The 24,069-nt window shown below is 35.4% G+C and overlaps 1 protein-coding gene across 6 annotated transcripts in view; it reads right to left on the bottom strand.

Moving 5' to 3' along the window:
- Btk (tyrosine-protein kinase Btk29A) overlaps positions 1-24,069 on the bottom strand; it is a 40,182-nt gene that overhangs the window by 1,597 nt on the left and 14,516 nt on the right. The window contains exons 1-13 of one of the 6 annotated variants that reach the window (XM_077441685.1): positions 19,706-19,794; positions 13,038-13,842; positions 10,662-10,752; positions 2,790-2,854; positions 2,625-2,714; positions 2,476-2,540; positions 2,312-2,377; positions 1,372-1,500; positions 1,099-1,292; positions 851-1,022; positions 551-719; positions 225-462; positions 22-155 (exon numbers count right to left, since the gene is read on the bottom strand). In XM_077441685.1, coding sequence (XP_077297811.1) covers positions 22-155; positions 225-462; positions 551-719; positions 851-1,022; positions 1,099-1,292; positions 1,372-1,500; positions 2,312-2,377; positions 2,476-2,540; positions 2,625-2,714; positions 2,790-2,854; positions 10,662-10,713 — 1,374 coding nt within the window. In that variant the 5' untranslated portion in view covers positions 10,714-10,752; positions 13,038-13,842; positions 19,706-19,794. Of the gene's footprint in view, positions 1-21; positions 156-224; positions 463-550; positions 720-850; positions 1,023-1,098; positions 1,293-1,371; positions 1,501-2,311; positions 2,378-2,475; positions 2,541-2,624; positions 2,715-2,789; positions 2,855-10,661; positions 10,753-13,037; positions 13,843-19,705; positions 19,795-22,062; positions 22,267-24,069 lie in introns of those variants that run through there. The other 5 variants (XM_077441684.1, XM_077441683.1, XM_077441686.1 and 2 more) reach the window with 5 other exon arrangements.

The raw sequence follows: 24,069 nt of genomic DNA, 5'->3' as shown, positions 1-24,069 counted from the left end.
GTTTGCTATAACATGACAAACCTCATATGCTTCTTTAAAACACCACTTGGGCTTTTCAAGTACTATTCCTCTTTGGACTCGGTCGACAACTTCAGTATTTTTCAATCTACCATACGGCATTTTTCCACACGTAAATACTTCCCACATTAGAACACCTACAAAAAGTATAAAAATAAAAAACTTTCTAAAACATCAATACTTCGATGAATATAAATCCGACTCACCGTAAGCCCATATGTCAGATTTCGAAGAAAATAGAGTATAGTTGAGTACTTCCGGAGGAGCCCATTTAATAGGAAACTTGGTACCACCAGAGCTTGTGTACTGGTCGTCTAACACGTATCTAGCTAAGCCGAAATCGGCAACTTTAACTACATTCTCCCAACCGACAAGACAATTTCGAGCTGCCAAATCCCTATGAATATAATTATGCCTTTCCAAATAAGCCATCCCCTTGCAAACCTGCAACAGACACAACAATAAATAACATTCCTTGAAATAATCAAAACAAACAATGTAATGAACGATGCATGAAAACATAATATGATACCTGGATACACATATCTAAAAGCATTCCCACATTCCCGGAAAGAGTATTTTCATGCCTTCTAAGGTAATTCAATAAAGAGCCGTGTTTCATATATTCAGTGACGATGAATATTGGGCGATGTTTACTACAGACTCCGTACAATTGGACCAAATTTTGATGTTGAAGTTTCCTTGAATAGAAATAATACTCTTGTTAATTTTCTCATACAGTTTCCGAACAGGAAAGAAAAGAATCAATTTTAGATATTGTAGATTATGGATTGACGGATTGAGCACACGCTAATCGCATTAGTTCACTTACGTCATTACTTTGGCTTCTTCTATGAAGTCGTCTTCAGACATGGTACCCTCTTTCATCATTTTAACAGCCGTGTCCATACAACCTCTCCATCTGCCGCGTCTCACGACACCAAACTGGCCAGATCCGAGCTCTTCGTGCAGTACCAACTCTGACGGATCAATCTCCCATTTGTCTAAATGCGATAATAAATCGTTAACAATGTTCCACTATAGTAAATAATCAAAATTTGGAATGTTGTATAAACCTACCATGACTCAAACCGGCAGTTGCGGGTGCGGGTCGATCGCAAGGACTAGTTTTGAGTCTCGAACACAAGCCGCCGCTATTGTGTCTGTGGTAGTTTACGAGGTCTGCCACAGAATTGCAGCAATGCTTATCAGATAAATAGAAATCTCCACGCGAGTTCGTTTTGATTCGATAGTGTTTGGAATGTGGAGTCGGACTAAAATCATAAATATAAACATTCAACTCGAGAATTTAATTAGAAATATTGAATTTTCAACATCGTTACTAATACTTACACTTTTGTATACAATGATAAGGTGTACATTCCTTTTGTAGAAGAGTTTCGAACAACAAAACACCCTTCCTTGTCCTCTTGCTTTAACAAAGATTCTGCTCTTTGTCTTGACATATCACCCACATACCATCTAAAACAATAATTGTTGTTTTATTCATAAGATAAAAACATTAAATATCATCCATTATTGTCTCCACTTGTTCATTTTTCGTGCAACTTGAGACGCATGCGCTTGTCGGACGTAGGGAATGCGCAAAGGCATGCGCTTTAGAGTTTAACTAACGCGACAGATTGCATGGGAAGCGCACTCACTCTCGACATGCAACTTTTCGTGCGTCATGTCACGTCACACAATCAAACCAGAGGAAATGATAAATTTTATTTGAAGATTATCGAAATTTTCTACTACTATGGGACCGCAAGGATAAACATTACGTAAATAATAAAAAAATAAACGACGCTTTAAAAGTTTTGTGAACACAATATAATATGACCCCCGAAGAGTGTCTTCAGTCATATTATTGTAAAGACAAAACAAAAAGAGCGACACTGATGAAACATAGTCAATTTTCAATCAAACGGTATTGAACAAGTGTGGACGGTTGATTGCATGCGCTACGCATACGCCGTAAGTAGAGGTTCCAAATATTCAAATGTCGAATATTGAATAGTAGCTTTAAATTATTTATTTGTAGTTTTAAGAGGGTCAAGATATTATTAAAATTTTAAAAGAATCATAATCTGGAACATCAAATAGAACTAAATGTGCTGTAGATTGGAAATAAAAAAAATAAGTTCGTATAAAAAGTATTCGAATATTCGGATTTGGAACCCGTAGCTGTAAGGCATGCATCATGTTGAATGTTGAAATGAAAATCGAAAGTGAACGTTGAAGACGAAAACGACTAAGTGGAGACATAGCTGATGATGATTAAACTTACTCATATTTTTGCAAACCCAACAACTCCTTCTCTTTGACATAGTTACTAGGAATATAGCCAACAGCCCTGAAAAAATGCAATTAAAATTTTCAATTATAAAGAAATGCATATAAATTGATAGTGAATATATTTATCAAATTTAGTAGAGTATAAAAAATACAAACCCATTTCCATCTTTGACTCTCCACCAGTGTTCTTGAGAGTCATCTAAAACTTCATATTCAGAACCCTTAAAGTAAAAAAAAAAATTGATTACATAAACTTTCAACATGTTAAAAAAAGGGTATCGTTGAAAAAAAATATATATATATACCTTTTCTAAAGATAAATCACCTCCTTCGATTGCCTTGAATGGATATAGTGCCACAACTACTTTAATCCTAGGCGTAGTTGTCGTCTTTTCCTGGAAAATCAAAATGAAACAATCAATATAAATCAATCAAAACTTAAAATGTATACGAAAATATACTGAGCATACCTTCAATTTGGAAGAAGGAGTTCCAGGAGCTGCCCCACCCGGCATGATGGGAGTGGATGGAGTACCTAAAAGACGAAAATAAAAACACATTATAAAATTTCATTTTAAAATGCAATATATTATAGAATTTTGACCTAATTGAGAACACACACACACAAACGATTGACTTTTTGAATTAAATTTTTTCATACCACCATTCCGATATGGTAGTGAGTTGTTACAAGATTTTTCAGATATGAAATGTCATTCGGAGTGCATTATTGATTTGCGTCTAAGATTGGTATATGAATGTCACGATTGTGCGGGCGTTGCATAAGAGCCAGCTCGCTCACCTGCCACCGGTGAAAGACGGTGGTGGGGCAAAACTACTACTCTGGCAAGTCAACGACTGCCTATTCCATCCAACCGGTGACCACATCGCGACAAATTCAGACAAAAACCCAACCAAACTCGATAATAATACACATAATAACAGCAACACTTTGGGCATTGTTGGACAAAGATGATACTGCATTCACATAGCTTGATCAAGAAGAAAATCACATATGACGTGTAGCAACATGATTCGAGAAGAGGACTTTCCAAAAGATGGAAGATAGTGCTAGATAGGAAGATATATCGTAAACATTTGATCTGGGTTTTAATTGTATATATTGCCAGCAGCTATGAAAGATATTTGAAATGATTGAGAAAGTCATATGCAATAAATCTAGCAACCTTTTCAACCTAACGAGCTCTATGCTACACCGGCTGCCAATCAGTTCTAGACTACATATGTATTATAGAACAGTTTGAAATTAATTTGTCTAGCGTTAAAAGTTGAAAAAAAAAGCCACAACTAATTAGGTTAAGTGCTGTTGCTATTCCCCAGCAGGTTTCAAATTCTGAATGTGTCGAGATGCACTTGACACACTTTCAAAGCTTGAGCCAACTTCAGCGGGAATCAGCATGCGCGATGACCCACTGGTGAGATAGAGTCGAGATGATGGAATGAAACACTCAATTAAAACGTATTTCAAGCGTTGCTCGTAAAACGTGAAGAATTTCATTAAAATGCTATCAAATGAACCATAAATGAACTCCATTACTATTGAATAAGTTGAGAAAATTGAATGTTATGACTTCCTCATAACAGTGGAAAAATAGTACCTAACTTTTCAATAGGAGTAAATTTTATATCAAAACTCTACCAATGAAAATTTTACTACTTCGTAATATCAAATATGAAACATTTCAGTTATATCAACGATTTTTATTTTCCCATACTCGTTTATACAACTTGCGATTTTGGATAGGGGCTGCAGGCTGTTAACCGATTTTATCATTTTTTTTCTGTTCATTATCATCATTTACATTCCATCCACTGTTGGATGTCCATCCCTTTTCAACACGCTTCCACTCGTCTCTGTTTTGCGCAACTCTCATCCATCTCACACCACACATTTTCCTAATTTCGCCTACCCATCTTCCCTGTGGTCTTCCTTTTACCTTTTTGCATTCTCCGGAGTACCATTCTAGTACTTCTTTTGCACACCTTTCATCCATTCTTCTAGCCACGTGGCTCGCCCATTGCTATTTTAATCTCTTTACTCTATCCACAACCCTTGTCATACTTCTCACCCACGTATTCCGTTTCCTGTCTTTCCTCGTTATGCCAAACATACATCGTTCCATACTTCTTTGAGTGTGGAACGTCGTATGTTTGGTATTACTCGTTTCTGTTTTGCGCAACTCTCATTCATCTGACCTCACACATTTTCCTAATTTCGTCTACCCATCATTCTTGCATTCATTCTTTTGCCCCTTTAAATCCTCTCGAGTACAATTCTAGCACTTCTTTTAATCCACCTTTCGTCCATTCTTCTAACTATATGACCCGCCCATTGTCATTTCAATCTATTCATTTTCTCCACCATATCCACTGCCCTTGTCATTCTTCTCATCCACATATTCCGCTTCCTATATTTTCTCATTATGCTGATCATGCAGCGTTCTGTACTTCTTTGAGTGCATTGGACTTTTTGTAACATCTTGGAGTTAAATGTTCAAGTTTCACATCCATACGACATCACTGGCAAAACACATTTATCGAATAACTTTTTCTTCACACAACATGGCATTTTTTATTTAAAACTCCCATTGGTCAACAAAGAAGTTGATCATTCCCATAAGCGTCACTATTATCTTGAAATTAATATTAATTGTAATGCAATTCAATGCCGAAACTTAACGATGTAACTCAATTGTGAAATTTATTACGTACTTTTCTAATGATTTATATGTGTATGTTAAAGTCCAACTGTCCATTTTAGATTTTTGTGCTCTTTTTCCTATTATGCTGTACATTAAAATTAGAATAATATAATACTATGATTACGAAAAAAATTAAATTAAAATTGTAAAATAGAAAATTATCAGTAGATCAGTAGCTATTAAAATAGATATAAGATGTATTGTGAACATAGTTTAGTAATAATAAAAAGCATTTAAAAATCAAATCAAAATCAAGTGTACATTTCGACCGTTCATGAACATACTAATTTGTTCATACACGAACCAATCTAACCAGTTTATTTTTATTTTATTTATTTTTTTACATACATATATGCCAGGAAGGCCTTACAGGTAAACCCCAAATTATAGTTATAGTGTACACAAAATAACAAATTGACAAACGAATATGTATGTACATACATAGTTTGTTCGTGCACAAAACTATTGGCATAATTATTAGCACAAACTATTGCTTACGCTGGGTTGCAATATTTAAAAAATTAACGGAAACGGGAATAATAGCAACTTTGTAATGCGGTTTTCATACGATTTCTCTTTTAAATACTACGCGTTTTGACAACTAAAAATCTCATGAGACACCTGGTGAGTCTATTTGAAGATAGCATTGACTGCTATGAATTGAAACCATTCTGCGCGCGCACATTATGTACCGTTTACCATGCACCCTTTTTTTTTTGATCTTTCGATTTTCGATCTTTGCTTTCCGATATTTGGGTTTTCGGGCGTTTCACATTCGGGCCCGTGACGGAGACCGATGTACAGGATATAGCAGAAAGGCCTAACAGGTAAACCCCAATGCGCCTTCCTGGCCAATTATAAACATCAATAACAATTTATGCAGCAATTTTACAGAACATCATAGAGACATATGTATGTATGTATATGGAGATGTTGAAAACTCGAATTTTGCGAAAAATAGGACAATGTTGCCAATTTGTTGGAACCGTTTCAATAAAATCAGATAAATTGACAAACTCTAATCCTACATATCCAGTGGCGTAGTCGAATGGTTGGCATATTACGCTTTCGAGCAGAGTCCCACTGTTGGCCAGACCTTGACTCCAGGTCGATCGTTTCTTATCAGAGTTGGCCAATTTTTCCACAGCTTGCCGATTTTAATTGAAACGGTTCTCTTGCTAATCTCAAGTTATTCAGCGTCTTGAGGTTCGCCAATTTGATTATAAAATGATGCAAAAATTTCTCCATAGATGTCACTGTGAATGAATTCGCATTGTATAAAAAGGCTTATGTATATTGATTGATTGTATTGTATCTACATATATATGTAAGTGCACTCGTCGCTTTGCAGGAATCTGAAAAGGCGAGTTTTCATGTCCTATGAAATAAAATATCCAATGCATGGCCTGCAGCACCGGGCCAGGGACTGAACCCGTGACCACTCAGTTGAAAGCATTACACGCAAATCACATATGTATGCTATTGGTTAGCTAACCACTGACCTATTTATACCTAACCAATTATAATACTTCATATTTTCTCAAATCTAATGGTTAGACAACGAAAGTTTTCTATGCAGTAGTCTTTATAGCACTGTATGTAAATGCAGTACACATAATAGTAGCCATAGTAGCACAAAACTTTTTGCCTAAAAAATAAACAACTTCCGTTTTTTTTACAAGTGTCGTCGCCAACGGTGCCAAACCGATTTTGCTCAACTGAAAAATTGCAACCGGTCTACGGACGAAAAAAAGTGAAACTTTTACGCAATCGTAAACTAAAACGACAGACACCGATCTATGGTGTCTGCAGTGGAACCAGCCAAGGTAAACGTCTCTGCATGTGCAGCGATTTGTCTCGAATATGTTCCCAATGACAGACCGCTCATTATTATTAGGCAATACGACGAGTCGTCTCGAAAATTCACCAGAGAAAACACCATCACCGCCATTATGCGAACATTTTCGCACGTCGATTCGATTCGATCGTGTACACACACGTATTCTCGATCTGGTGATATTTTTATGGTATTTTCCGACCCGGGTCCTTTGTGATCCGAGTGGTGGAAGATTAGAAAAACGAATAGGACTTGACATCATCTCATTACCATATCCAGTGTGACCCGGCAGATCGACCCACGCCGAAGGTTGGTTCGACGATACCCACACACACAACTCAATGTTAAATATTTCGCGTGTAAATTATTCGCGCGTAAAAATTTACAACCCATTAACATAGGAAGAAATTAAGATAAAGTTTTGTCGTAAACTACTGACACGATTGGCTGGCGATGAGGTCAATAAATGTAGAGCTTTTATTGAATTGCATTATAACTAAACCGGTCGGTGGACTAAAAGGTTCATTATTGAAATTCCAATAGGAGTCAAACAGTATTGAATTTCCTTTCTTAGATTGTATTTCATTTCAGTAGGAAATGTTTAAATATCGATTCGTATTGGTTTCCCAACTACGAACAGCCGTGAAGTTAAATATTGTTTTTAAAAAGGTTCCGTACAAAATTAATATTGAAACGAGGCTTAGTTTTTTAATACATCGTTTGCTGATAAGATTCTAGCAATTTTTCTGCAGTAGAGGTTTTCAGAGATCAGCAACTTGTCTGCCAACAGGTACGATTATTTCCATAATAAAATGCAATCGATTGGGTGATCCTAGGTGTGTTTATCGCTGTTTTTTCAACTCTCAAAATATTATTAATGACTTTTTAACAATGATTTTTACGATTTTTTTTATATACATATGTAAGTTTGAAATTTAGTTATTATGATGGTTAAAAATAATTTAACAAAAGATTCTCAGCAACGAAGTAACTGGAAAATCATAGCTAGAGATATTCTATTCAGTTCCCGGAAGGATGAACTTTTAAATTGCACTGAATAGTAGCGCAGTTTCGAGAAATCATAAAATCATAAGGCGCTCAAAAAGAACTTACGCAATAGAATTCCACAAAAAGGTTAGCACCCTCGGATAACACACAAATACCCCTTGACGCTTTTTTATGGAATATTATTGCGTTAGTTCTCCTTGAGCATCTTTGAAAGTTCGGATGTCTCGAGAGTGCAACTATCGCGAGTGCATTTTTCCGGTCCCCCTAAAAGGAACGCGTTTCACACTAAGACAAATATTTTGTAGTATTTAGTCGCGACATTTGCCGTAGCTAGAGTATTTTAATGAAAAAACCCTCGAGAATTTTTTTTCAAACAAAAAAATACACATGAATAAATATTCAAATTAAAAAAAAACTTCATATACTTACATACATATTTCGCTACATAATCTCTAGTGCATTTTTCTGGTCACCATTATAATCGTATGAATTCACTACATAAATATTTTAAATGTGTCAAAGAATATGTAACTTATATTTATGTATATATAAATACACTAAAAGTTAATATTTTCTTTAAATCCTTGGGGGGGGGGGGGGTTTAAGCCTGTGTTTCAGCCCCCTCCCCTAAAAAAAATCTTAGCTACAGCCGTGGTAGAAAATGTATGTTTTTATACAGGTTTCGACCTATTGGGCCAATGTTCGGGAACCGTTCGTTCAATCAAGGTTTGAATTTTGATCCTTCAATAACAAGCTGACGAACCAATAATAAAACGCAGGCGAAATGTGATACTGATCAATTTCAAATTGATCATGGCCGGGTTCCAATCAACGAGTTCGATGTCGCAATATTCGTCTCCGTTTAATTGAGGCTTGATGCGAAGGCTTTAAATAATGGCTATGCGGAAGATCGTCCATCTACGACACGAACGCGTCGATAGAATCGTGTGTGTTTATTATTTAAATACCTGTTTTTTTTTTCAACATCGTGATTGTAAACTGAGACGTGACGTTTAAATCAGACACGCGATCTCAGATTAGAATCAGGTGCTAGGAGGGTCACGGGGTTAAGGCGGTACATGACGTACATTTGCATTTACTACGTCCGAGCGAAAATTTTATAAATATAAATATGATTACACTCGATTTAGAATGCAGTCTTAAAATACCAATAAGTGAAATGAAAATGCAATAACTGGAATCGCTATAAATGTAGTGTCACGTATGTATGTATGTATGTACATTCGGTTTCGAGATTTGCTGCTTCATCGTGAGATGTAACAATGTGTTTTGGGATGGGTACTTCTCAAGTCATTGTTCCAAATGTCTGCTTGAGAGTTCCAATGCCCGACTATATGTGTATTGAGTAGGATAAGTGCGATGCTAATATTGGTATGGAACTCATTAGATGAATAAAATCGTCTTGGAAGAGGACCGATATGGATGTAAAATCGTTCAAATTTAGTCATCAGATAGAAGAGCACCTTCAATTGATGGAGAAAATCGAAAACTTTTGACTCTTGCTAGGATTGGTTCAAGATCATCTAGGGTTCCATATGATAAATAAACACGAACTAAACAAGACAGTGTAAAATATTATGTATGTAGTATGAAAGAATATACTGGTCAGATTTGGATTCGGATCTTCTTCTTCAAGCAGTGGCATTTTTGATTTGAAATCAACATTCAATCATTCAAACGCACTCCATCTTAATTTCATACGTATTTTTATTTATTTTTCTGTACTACCGGACTTGTCAATTATTTGACCAAAATATAAATAATTATTAAATGCCTAATGAAATTCTATCAGGCATGCAATAACTATTGAACATTAGTCATAAACAAACATATATTCAAGCATATGTACATACATATTTATATAGAACGAGTTTTAAAAAGTGTAATGTTTTGACAAAGATCTTTATACTATGCACTTTTCTGTCATTGACAGAAAACTTAACAGGACAATCGCCAGAAGATTTAATTTATACGACCTAAACTGAACGAGCATATAAATCACAATTAATTAGCAGCGGGATTTGCATGATTTACCCTATCGGACAAAACAACGGTTCAACAAGACACAAGAGACGTTCAGAAACAGGTTTTTATTTAATTCCATTCGTACGTTATTTTGATAGAAATCAAAATGCAAATGGGAAAAACGCACGAGGCACGCTTCTTTGACATTCCGTTTGTTTGTGAAATTCGAGAAAAATAGCCGTGGATCGCGTGACAAATGTGCGCCACATGAATTCAACACACGACACTAATTCACTTATCTGAGTACCAATTTTCCATACTGCGAATAGAAGAAATTGCGGGATCAAAGACACACTTCGATCTACAAAAAGAAACAAAAAAATCGAGGTTAAGAGCACCGTGTCTATTCTATGCTCCACGTAGGTGGGTTTTGGAAAAACTAAGAACAATGTCGAATCACTACACAGAAGAGTGGGTGAAGAATTCGAAGCATTATTCTCCGCATCGTGACGATTTTCGAAGACGATGAGCGACGAAATTACATTCAAAACAAACAGATGCATATTCATGGCGTCGGCTAATTAGCGGAATGTAAAATGGTAATTGCGAAAAATTAGAAATTCACTTAATTATGTTGCACATTCAATTGATGTCACTCGTCGGTTTACTTTCGTTCTGATAACAAACATAATAAAAAGTCAGGAATTGCAGTAGTGCGTCAATCAGCGGTGTGCATCTTTTTCGCGATCGGTTTAATCTATTAAATATAATAAAATAATGTATAATGCCTTCGTCTACTGCTGGATGAAGGCCTCTCCGATCCTCTTCGATTCCCGCCATTCTTGCACACACTTTCAATCACCGAATTCCACGCCTAAACTTGCAATAAACATTATATTTAAATAAATCGAACGGTTTTGTGGGTCAACTATCATAACGGGATGTCGCTATTATATGATACAAAGCAATCAAGAATACATCAAGTGCCGGTGACAAGTCAATTATGAAACGTGCCAAATTGATAGTAATCCAATTCCATTTATGCGGACTCACTTATATACGATTTTTGAAATAATAAATCGAAATCGGAAGTTACTCGCTTTGAATTTGCATCAGTAATGCAGACAAATTTGTTCTAAAAGTTGAAATAAAAAGCTTATAAAAAAAGGTGGCAGTTCTCCTTTGACTTTCAAGGTGACCAAATGTTACAAAAATTGAATTATAGTTGAAAGAACTGAAAATGGCAATAGCATACATCTTGTATATGTTCCAGTCAAAGTGTACATTCCGTTCGTTTATGAACATACTGGTATACGAACTATTTGTTTTGGTGTTATGAATGAACAAACTAATTCGTTTGTCGATTTGTTCTTTTTTTCATTACCAATGTATATAAAACTGGGCAGATTGGTTCGAGTATGAACAAGCTAGTGTGTTCATGAAATAAGGAAATGTACACTTGGACATACACATTTAAAATAAGAATTTAATTTGCAAAATACATAAAAATATCTTTTAAGGGCGCAGACACACAGAGTGGTACGCGGCTCGTGTTTATTTAAAATAGTTTTGTACACGTAAAAAAAAGTTAACGCAATTGATCTATGCTAGGACAAAAATAGCTCCCTGGAGTGTTTTCGGTGATATATTTTTTTTGTATTGACAGTGATCAATAACGGTGATTCCCATATTTTGAGAAATGTAGGAGAAACTTGTCGAAATAACAATGACATAAGACACGCCCATTCACAGCTGAGGTCTACGTATAAAAGACACGCCGTGCCGTACGATTCTGTGTGTCTGCTCCTTAACCCTTATAATACCCTAGAGCCGATATATCGATTTTTATAGAATCGCCAAAAATATCCCGAGTCTATATACCAGCTTTTCAAAATGACCTTAATTAATTTTCATATTATTAACGTAATTTGACGTTTAAATGAGCTTTTTTTGACAGGTTATAATGTTGTCTCGACAGCTATTAATACAGCCCCACAATATTTTATTTTTTAACATTATTATGCGTTGTTGGAACATTTGATTATTCCGTTGATAAAATATTTGCCGTGTATATATAATTTTATTTATATAATTAATTAGTAAAAAGAACGCTTTTTAAAATATTATTTTTGGTTTATATCTGTTTTTTAATGTAAATTTGTTCATATTAAACAAAATGCAAAGCATTTGTAAATTTCTGAAATAAAAAAAAAAAAAATGTTCGGTTATTAATTTTTTTTTCACTATTAATTTTCCGAAATTATTTTTAATTGGTTTAAAATTAATTTAATGACTTATAATAAGTCCAAAATATTATTTCTCTTTATAGAGAAATATAAAATATTTTACCAAAATGTTTTTATTGTTAATGCTTTTTTATGAATTTACATAAACACTTGAAAAACTGATATTTCTCAGGGTATTTTTAGCATATCTATTAAAAATCGTATTAAAGTATTAAAGGTTAACGAAATTCACCCATTAAACCCTCAATATGAGGCCACCACCCCCTAAAAAATATAGTATGTAAGATCTTTCCATTGGGAAAGGACACGGATTATCACCACAAAATAAAATAATATGATTAAAAAAAAAAGTTAAATAACTCGATCCTTGTGCAATAAAAAATGTTTCACCAAACCAAAGTTCTATACCAAAGTTAAGACCGAACTCAAATAAGCAAGGACACGACAAACACCACGTTACAAATTAAAGTATCGCATTACACACATGTACATAAAATATAACCGAAAAAAAATCAAGTGTGCAGTGAAAGGAACAGATCAGAGAAGTGGACATGGAAAAAAAAACTTGATATGGTTAGCGAGTTGTACGATTATGCAAGGAACGCGAAACGAGATAAAATTGATTTAATATTCCACAAGCGAACAGGTATTTAAAATAGTGAACGCGATGATTTAATATTCAGCGATTTTTTTCTATGAAATAAATATATAACTAATGACTTTATTGTGCGCTTACTTACGGTTAACTTCACAACATTTACAGTATATTATATTATATTATACACACTCACACACACATACAAGTAGAGCATGAAATCTGAAGATTGAGGACGCGACGAGTGATTTGACGTTTAACAGGTTTTTATTGTTATATACATATGTACATACACAACGAAGCAAAAAATGAAATCAATTCACCTTTTTGGGGCAGGAGGAAATTGCTGGCGAACGACCAGAAGGAGAAGCGATAGCCGGCGACCGCTCGTCCTTCCGGTTGACTCCCTTCGACCGTCTCTTCTTTCATCCTTTCAAATGTGCTTCCTATGCTTGTACCGACAACCGAACCGAAGTCACGTCTGAGGAAGCGTCACGTACAATACGACGCCGAACAGACAAACGAGGAACACCAGCGAGAGGACGAGGATCACAACGCAGAACTCCTCGACGAGGGCGAGCAGAGCGTCTGACATCTCGCTGGGACGATTCCACGATCCGAGTGTTCTTTGTGCGCCATAACGAGGCGAAATTCACTCGAGGTATTAAAAACACATCCAAATACGACGGTGTCGCAACGAGTAACCGGCTGCACAGGTTGGCGTCTCTCGCGCTCGGTCGCAGCCGCGATTTCGCAATCGGCTCGCCGAGATGTGGCGGTCCAGAGCTGTGGGTGGTTGGCTTCCCGATCTGGATGCAATGGCCTGGGTGGTCCAAGTAGACTGGTGATTGAATTCGGTGATGGTTGAAGGGATAAGAGTTGAAGAAATAGCTCCGGAGGTGGCGAAGGCGAGTAGCAGGTGAGTTGTTCGCGCGCTTCTTCAGCTGCGACTGAGAGGTGGTAGTCGCGGCCGTCGGAGAAAGCTTACCGAGCCAGGTGTTGTCATTTTCTAGCCGCTGGTTCTGATTCTTCATGCTTGTTTTGATTCAAGGTACTTGAATGCGATGAGTTATTAAGTTTGGGTTCCAAATCCAAGACGCAAACCAAATGAAACCATAGGACGAAACTCTTGTGGGTTCAAAAGATGAGGATTTTAGTATGCAGTATGTTTTCTTATATGTAGTATTTGTATTATGCTTATATGTCTTATGCTTATAAGAACCTAATACCATTGTGGCGCATTAGGTTCTTCCTGTAATGCCACAATGTTCCAAAATTTTAATTAAATTAAATAAACAAATAAATGTCTGGTCACGGTGACGCATTTGAGTATTCTGAAATGTCACTGTACCTAATATGTAATAACACTGTGTGAAAAAAGTTTTTTAAAAACAAACCTCTTTTTTAGTTTTGTATATAATATAAAGCGGTCTCCGTGACGAGCCAGAATGTTAAATTACAGAAAACACAAATATCGGAAGGCAAAGATCGAAAATCGAAAGATCTTAAGTCGAAAGATAAAAAAAAAATTCGGGTGTGACCAACCCATGACTTTATCTATGTATTTGAGGAATATAAGAAGGTTACAAAACAAAATTCAATATTGAACTAATAACTATGATAGCGATACAAATTGAGCGCGAATATATGCAAATACTTGCACAAGACAAAAGTTCTACTTCCGGTTGTCGGATTTTGTTCAAATTTTTTTTATTATTTAAAATCAGTATAATTATAATACACATTAAATATCAAGAGGATAAAAATAATATAAAAGGTCAAAATAAAATAATGAAATATTGTTTTAAAAAAAAATACTACTTCCGGTTTACAAATTCTGACCAAAACGTTATCAAATCTAAGTTAGTACATAAAGAATACAAATATAAATTTTCAGCTCAATACGTTTAGGGGTGTGGACAGGATCCAGGCGACAACATTTTTATCCTTTGTAATAGGAGAAAATCCCACTTCCGGTTCATTAAATTTGGTGATTTAATTTTTTAATTTTACTTAAAATCACTATCTTTATTATACACAATAAATATCAAGACGCTTAAAATAATTTAAAAGGTCAAAATAAATTAATGAAAAAATAATGAAATATTGTTTTTAAAAAAAATACTACTTCCGGTTTACGAATTCTGACCAAAACGTTATCAAATCTAAGTTAGTACATAAAGAATACAAATATAAATTTTCAGCTCAATACGTTTAGGGGTGTGGACAGGATCCAGGCGACAACATTTTTGACCTTTCTAATAGGAGAAAATCCCACTTCCGGTTCATTAAATTTGATGATTTTATTTTTTATTTTTACTTAAAATCACTATCTTTATTATACACAATAAATATCAAGACGCTTAAAATAATTTAAAAGGTCAAAATAAATTAATGAAAAAATAATGAAATATTGTTTTTAAAAAAAATACTACTTCCGGTTTACGAATTCTGACCAAAACGTTACCAAATCTAAGTTAGTACATAAACAACACAAATATAAATTTTCAGCTTAATACGTTCAGGGGTGTGGACAGGATCCAGGCGACAACATTTTTGACCTTTCTAAGACGAGAAAATCTCTCTTCCGGTTCATTAAATTTGGTGATTTAATTTTTTAATTTTACTTAAAACCACTATCTTTATTATACACAATAAATATCAAGACGCTTAAAATAATTTAAAAGGTCAAAATAAAATAATGAAAAAATAATGAAATATTGTTTTAAAAAAAAATACTACTTCCGGTTTGCGAATTCTGACCAAAATGTTACCAAATCTAAGTTAATACATAAAGAATACAATTATAAATTTTCAGCTTAATACGTTTAGGGGTTTGGTCAGGATCCAGGCGACAACATTTTTGACCTTTCTAAGACGAGAAAATCTCTCTTCCGGTTCATTAAATTTGGTGATTTTATTTTTTATTTTTACTTAAAATCACTATCTTTATTATACACAATAAATATCAAGACGCTTAAAATAATTTAAAAGGTCAAAATAAATTAATGAAAAAATAATGAAATATTGTTTTTAAAAAAAATACTACTTCCGGTTTACGAATTCTGACCAAAACGTTACCAAATCTAAGTTAGTACATAAACAACACAAATATAAATTTTCAGCTTAATACGTTCAGGGGTGTGGACAGGATCCAGGCGACAACATTTTTGACCTTTCTAATAGGAGAAAATCCCACTTCCGGTTCATTAAATTTGATGATTTTATTTTTTATTTTTACTTAAAATCACTATCTTTATTATACACAATAAATATCAAGACGCTTAAAATAATTTAAAAGGTCAAAATAAAATAATGAAAAAATAATGAAATATTGTTTTTAAAAAAAATACTACTTCCGGTATACGAATTCTGACCAAAACGTTACCAAATCTAAGTTAGTACATAAATAATATAAATATAAATTTTCAGCTTAATACGTTCAGGGGTGTGGTCAGGATCCAGGCGACAACATTTTGACCTTCCTTCCGGATGCTTCCGGAAGGGAAAAAATCCCACTTCCGGTTTATTAAAATTAGTGATTTTTTTTTATTTTAATCACATTGATACAAGAATTATACTTGCATTTTTTCGTGAAGACCACACATGTTTAAGGGGTCGAAAAAAATAGTGGAAGAAAAATCGAACAAGAGTAAACTGCCACTTCCGGTCGACGGACGCTTACCAAATTTTATACATAACTTGGTATTGAGCCTTAACTGATCGATATGAAATTTCAGTTCGAATAATCAAAAGGCTTTTGAGAAAAACATAAAAAACCTCGATTCTCTAGAGTAAAAGTACTACTTCCGGTTCAGATAAAAATATTTAAAAAATATAAAATTATAAAAATTATTATTTCTAGTACATGCAAAAAAAATTCAGTCCGATTCAGTTAGTAGTTTGGGAGAAAATCGAATTCAAAAACTTAAAAAAAAGAGGACACCTATAAGGGGAGGTACCATTTCCGGTCAACTTAAAAATTTGAAAAAAATTTACGTAGTGTCTATAAGAATTTCATTAACCGATACTAAGTTTTGGTTCGATAGGACTAACGGTGTTGAAAAAATCCCCAAAGTACACAGACACACACACAGACACACACACAGACACACATACAGACACACACACATTTTTTCTAGATCATTAAAACGTGATCAGTAATCGATTCTGAGTTCGAATCAGTCAAAATCTCGAGTTCGAATTTTCGCATGATCACAAAACTTCATCTATTGTTACTACGTACATAGATAAAGTAAAAATGGTGCAGGCTTTTCCTCCCGTATTAATGTGCGCGCGCAGAATACGGGAGGAAAAGGATGTTCCTCTTGTTCCTGTTGTACCCTGCTCGCGTAAATTAAGTGAGTATGTACCGTTAACCATGCACCCTTTTTTTATCTTTCGACTTAAGATCTTTCGATTTTCGATCTTTGCCTTCCGATATTTGTGTTTTCTGTAATTTAACATTCTGGCTCGTCACGTAGACCCCACCCAGATTTCAAATTTGGAAACTTAAAACGCGTCTTAAACGATATTTTATCTCTATCGTAATGGCGGAGGATCCATTTACTTATATTGATGACCAAAATGAGCAAAATGGCAAAGTATGAAAACGATCGGATAAGAGGCAAATTTTCATCTGAATTGTAATCGTAAGTGAAACGTAAAGGTTTGTAAAAAAAAAAATCCTGCGACAAGACACAAAGAAAATACTTTCAACTACTAGATGTACTACGGCAGTATTGAGTGAGAGGTTGGTATAGAAGTAGAGTTCAGATTACCAATTTGTCTGTTGCTCCGATTTCTCAGAAACCAGCAACTTGTTGACTAACAGATAGTGCTCTTTTCATAACAAAATTCGTAGGGTGATCCTAGTTGCGTACGTCGTTGTCTTTCAAAGACTCAAAACAGAATCAAAGGATTGAATATAACTAGTTTTGATTTTTTTATATACCTACATACATACATATAATTAAAGTATGGAAAGTTGTATGCTCGACGTAACAAGTAGATATTGAAACTAAATACGTGGATGAGAAGTATGACATAGTGTAGAGAGTGAAGAGATTGAAATATCAATGATCGGGTCACGTAGTTAGAATAATGGACAAAAGAAGTGATTTAATGGAACCCGAGAGTGTACAAAGGTAAAAGGAAAATGGGTAGATGCTATTAGAAAAACGTGTAGAGTGCGATGGATGAGAGTTGCTCAAAGCAGAGACGAATGGTACCGTGTTGAAGAGGCAAATCATCCAATTTTTTAAAACAAAATTGCATTTGTGCTGGACGCCAAGTATACAGTTAAAAATGTGCTTTAAGTTAAAATAATGCAAAATCTACGATGCAAATAATTTTAATTAGCTATAATTATCTTGTATTAAACGTCGAATAATATAAAACAAGTGCAAGAAATGAAAAAAATAACAGCTAAAGCGGAACCACCATTCCAAAGCGGATATCATTCTTACACTGACGGTTTGAGCGCGGCGTACTTAATTCCCCCTCTTTCTCTCTCGCATCTGTGGGGACTTCCCGCGAAAATATTTTTTTCTGTTGATATTGATCAATGTTTTTATTTAGAAATGACTTAATTCGAATTATAGAGGTTCTGATAAGGAATACATAAAATATGAATACTCTGCAATCAGTATATTTGCAGAAATAAAATATCCTGGCCACTCGCTATCTATCACAGTGCGGCAAGTTTTAATCCCGTATTTGCATGTACATGTTCACTCTGACCGGCTAGGTCCGGACGACCCCCTATGGCGACTTCGCAGCGGTAATTCTTCGATGCCGTGGGTGAGCAAATTTATTTAGCATTTACACAAAAATATAAGATGACCAGACGTGATAAGAATGAATTCACAAGAACCTTTCATAAATTGTCACTGTCGAATTAGAGGAGCAAAATGATGTATACCGGCAAAGCAGCTTGACAACGCCTGTTTCAACTGTGAATAAAAAACGTCGAGCAAAACGACAGGCGATTTCTCATATCGTCGTGAGACTTCAAAATGCACAAGAAAGAGGCTCGTTTCCGATGGACCGTAACCGTCCAAATGAGATGCTAATTTTACAAATTTATCAATGTGAAATCAGAATAAACGAACGATAAAACCGACACGACGAGACCCCGAAACGAACCACTCCTATATTATTCTCGAAACTAAAACAACAACAAAAAAACTATTCAATTATTTATATTCGCACATGTAAGTGCTTCTGAATATAATTTAAGTAAACATAAAGCCGTTATCAATAGTTCAATAAGATAAAATTGTGCAGAAACGCAAAAGTACACACTATCGATTCCAGCTGATCGACTTGACGTATTTTTTTCGCCATATTTTAATATTGACAAACAACCGTTACAAAAAAACAAACAATCGACAAGGAGTAATACTTCTCCATTTACTAAACAAACGGATATCCGTAAAAGCAATCAGCCTAATAACCCAACGTATCCTATATATAATATGTACATAATTTATACATGTAAATAAATAATAAGTATTAAAGATTAATACAAAACTGCCCCTCCCCCTATTGATTTATATTCTCAACATCTCAACCTTTAATAAACATCGGTTTTTATCATACTGATAAATTCACCCTCGAAGATACACTATCGACCAGAAATGTATGAACACACTTGAGGCGAAAACACACTGAGTAGTATGGGATGTCACGTCCTTGGCTTCCCGCCGTGACCGTAAACAGCGTGTGTTCCCCAAACCTAATTCGGGTGTAGTTGCACGTACATAATGCATATGTTTGGGAGGTCGCACGTGTATGCATATCCATATGCAACCGACAAGTTTCTCCTACATTTCTTCAAATATGGGATTCGCCGTTATCGATCACTGTCAAGCAAGGATAAAATATCACTGAAAACACTCCGGGGGGGGGGGGGGTGATTTTGGGACTGTGTACCATTTATTTATGCGTTTTTTTGCATGTTAAAAAGTATTTTAAAAAAATCACGTACCATGTACCACTCAATGTGTTTTCGCCCTTAGGAACGAGTGCACTGAGAAGCGACAAGCAGTCAACTACTAAAATGAAGGTTGAATAGTCCATTTTCATTTTCCCATAAAAATATTCTTGCGGATATCTTATCTAATCGCACTGATAAGATATCCGCAAGAACTGATAAGATATCCGCATCTGACGCATCAAATGTTTGGACCAAGGCAAAGGCGTATCTCTTATTCCATATTCCTTACATAAAAACACTATATAGTTATCATGTGTATTTTTCCTTGTATCTTTCACGAATATAAGAAATCTGACATATTGACAAGCAAAAGAATCGATATTTTCCATTAGAGTACACGCGCACCAAGATTTGTTTTTGTCTTTCAATAATATATATTCTTATGGAATCAAAATGATGATATCCATACAAAAAAGCGCAAGTATAATACTTTTGGGTACGACACTTAGATAGTACATATTTCCTTCGGTGTAATAATCCTAGTGTGTGGAAATATTACATTAATAACAGTAACGAACAGGAAACGAGGTAGATCTGAGCACCTTTGAAATTACCTATTTGGGTGAGAAGGGCCCCGGCGAGAAGATGAAACGGGAAATTGGGTGAATTTTCTGGTTAGTGGGACGAGCGAACGAACGCTTGTATCGTAACAAATGCGGTGGAAATAAATAATGAATGGCAGATTTTTTTCTTCTATATACATCGTGCGTATGTGGACTGAGAAGCGGATTTAATGCTCCAAAGAGCGTTTCGAAATGGTCTAAATAATGTCGAACGAAAGGCACCCGCGATCAACTAGCGTCTCAATGACTTAATTAATAAGTAGCAATCACAGAGAGCAAGCGATACACCCACATGTAGAGAGAAAGATATTGAACATGTGTACCTATCAATTAAATCAGCGTTGCCTGAACTATGATATTACGCCTAGTAGTTCGCGAACGATTTGAATGGTTACAATTCTGCTCGATAAAAAGTTATGAAATTGAAAATTTTCATATCTTCATGACAATTTTTTTTATTACAATCAATTTACACTCGTCATTACAGATCGCTCCAATGCGACGAGTGTACGAGAACGGTCATACAACGTATACAGCACATTCAATAAACATAGAATACAATAATTAATTAATCAAGTACAGAAATAATAATCATAGAGACATCTATGGATTATTTTTAGATTTTGTGCACAATTATCATTACAATTTTTATACACATAATATACACGAAATTGTAGAGACATCTATAGATTTCAGATTTTTGTGACAACAGGAAATGATCTATTACCATTTTTCAGGAACCGTTTCAACAATGATCACATAAAATTGGCAAACTCTGATTGAGAAACGATCGATTTGGAGTCACAAAACCCCCAAATCTAACCAGCAGTTTGACGAGTCGAACCATCGATCGCAGTGGTGCTAAATATATACGCTACCATTAAGCCAAACTGCTGGCTAAATGTATTAACTATTAACCGAATTCGGGTGTATTTACACGTGCATAATGCATGTTTGGGAATTCGCACGTGTATGCACATCCATATGCAACCGACAAGTTTCTCCTACATTTCTTCAAATATGGGATTCACCGTTATCGATCACTGTCAAGCAAGGATATATATCACCTAAAACACTCCAGGGGGTGATTTTTGGGACTGTGTATCATGTATATGGGCTAGGGATGCTGCGTTTTTTCGCATTTTTAAGAGTATCTGGAAAAAAAACACGTAACACGTACCATTCAGTGTGTTTTCTTCCTTATACTTGCAAGCATGTTACAAATGAACAGCTTATACTAAAGTATATTTTCCCATGAAGTTACTTTACACCGGGTTTTTCACGCGATACGAGTGACACTCGTATCGCGTCAACCTGGTATTAGCCGAAATTGTATATACCTATCTATATAAATCTGCGTTGAAATTAGAGCACACGGAGACATCCACGTGCATAAATATGTCTCTGTGTGTCACTTCGCTAGTCTGAGCTTCGGAACTCAAAACGGGCACCTCAATGTGTCTTCGTACACGCCTTTTGTATTTGTGTATCATAATTTGGATGGGCCATAGCAACCCTCTTTTCTTTTTATCAGAATAATTTAGATAAAAATTTGGGGTCGAATATTTGTCCCTCTGTTATAAGTAAAGGGCGGATAGAGAGCGTGCTTTTTCCAGGAATCAGTGCAATAAAAAAAGGTTCGGCGAACCTTTAACAAAGGTTCATCATAAAAATGAACAATGCACAACGAACAATAAACAAAGAACGGCACGCTTCCGGTCCGACCTCTAGTTATAAGTCTTGGAACCACAGAATTATCTTAGATAGTACATAAAGATAAGTTACCTGTGTCACTGTAGTATTGAGGGGCGGCAATGGGGGTGAGGGGCGACGGCAAGGGCGAAGGGCAAGGACAGGTCGTAGAAGCCCAAGCTGAGCTGGCTTCGCAACCTGGGGACTGACGAGTGCTGGCCCTACAGCAGGCCCAACGTCTCCCCGACCAAAGCCCAGTGTGGTAGCGTCCGCTCAGCGATCGATTCGATGCACAAACTGCAAGCAAAAACATTACCATTAGAGTGACGTCACACGTGCATGTGCAATAAACACATCCATATGTTTCAAAACATTACATAATCTGTCGAAATTTCAATCAAGACACATGCGCATATATAATATGCGTATGTAGATTCAAGTGGCGTGCAACAATTTTCTGAAATTATGTAGCTGTCTGCGACCTAATTGCCTACACGTGTGCCTAAATCTCAACTTGTTCGAACTTCGAAGGAATAATGGCAACGATGATTGAGGCCTTCGATCATTCAACGAATCGCTATCATCACGGATATCATACCATCGATTGGATGCCAGCAGTTTTGGATGATTATACTAACGACAACGAAATCAGGACGTAGTCTTACATTTGCCAGACTTGTTCGCAGATGGCAATCAATCAACTATTGATCGAGCCTGCCTCACTGTCATCATGACGGCCTTGCTCAGATCCGTATACACATATTGAACGCTATACGTTAACCAGATCTGTGTTTAATCCCAGGACAGGATAGGAGTCGTTGAAAAAAACATGTTTTTTTTTCATTGGGTTAATTTTCTGATATCTCAACTGTCTAATACTATACACACAGTAGCAAAATCTTGACCACAGCTAGCTAAAATACAAAAGGTTAGGAAAAAATAAAGCAACCCATTACATCTAAGCAAGATAAACGACGGGATCATCCATACAAATTACAGCGCTTTCTTTTGATATTCCAGGGATCAAAACTGGTCCCACTTTGCATACTACAGATTTTCATTTACATCAGACGTCAAAAGAAGCGATCCGATTTTTCGCAAAGACGAAAACAATCAAAACGATGTCAAAAGCGAGCCACTAACTTGCTAATTGTCGCCGATTACCAAACTGCTCACACCGGTTTTTCGGGACACGACATTGGCATAATCGAATAACGACCAAATTTACATTGTAAATTAAACGCAAACAAACACTACCGACGCATATACACATATACCTACATATACCACTCTTTAGCTTACCTGACGTTTATTAAAACAGTACCTATACTTATATTATAGTCTGACGAAAACGGCTATGATTATGTACAGCTGAGATACGCTAAGAAAGTAACGTCGACCATTAAATTGAACTTTCGATAAAAATTAATTAAAAAACACAAAATAATACCGTAACGCTTCAGAGAATATATTAAAATTAAATGGAGGCAAACTCTTCAAATCCGACGTTTTTTTTGTTGTTTAATACTTATTTTATTATCGGACAACCTGCTTCGAGTTGTCCAAACGGGTTTTTTTGCGCTCACAATAAAATGATTACAGCCCGAGGCCCATAAGCTACTTGGTAAAAATATACACATTGAATACGATTTTGACAGTAAATTTTAGATGTAGGGTAAATGCACCAATGAATGATTTAATCATTTTAGATTAAAACTATAGTTGAAACCAATTGAATCACATTAAATCTCATTTTATCAAAATGTATGTATTTATACAAAACAAAAATTGTTCTGGTATTTCTTGAGCAGAATCTATAGCCAAAAGTATAGCTCGGTGGTTGCGTAATTGCTAACCACCGAAAGGTTCCCGGGTTCGAGCCATGGGTTGACTCGATTGAAGAGAATTGATTCGGAATATTTCTGCAGTGCTGCTGGTCACGCTCGGATACTTTATGAAACTATCTTTTCCTATCAGAGTTTGCAAATGTATCTAATATCAATGTTGAAACTCATCAAATTGGCAAAACCATCCTACTTACTACTTGAATATGATTTCAAATTTATAATCTATAGATGTACAAGTGTAATACCATAGGCT

This window comes from Arctopsyche grandis, chromosome 11 (assembly GCF_051622035.1).
Source record: "Arctopsyche grandis isolate Sample6627 chromosome 11, ASM5162203v2, whole genome shotgun sequence".
Lineage (NCBI taxonomy): Eukaryota > Metazoa > Arthropoda > Insecta > Trichoptera > Hydropsychidae > Arctopsyche > Arctopsyche grandis.
The sequence above is the reverse complement of the archived record's forward strand: the minus strand, read 5'-3'. Positions and strand labels throughout refer to the sequence as shown.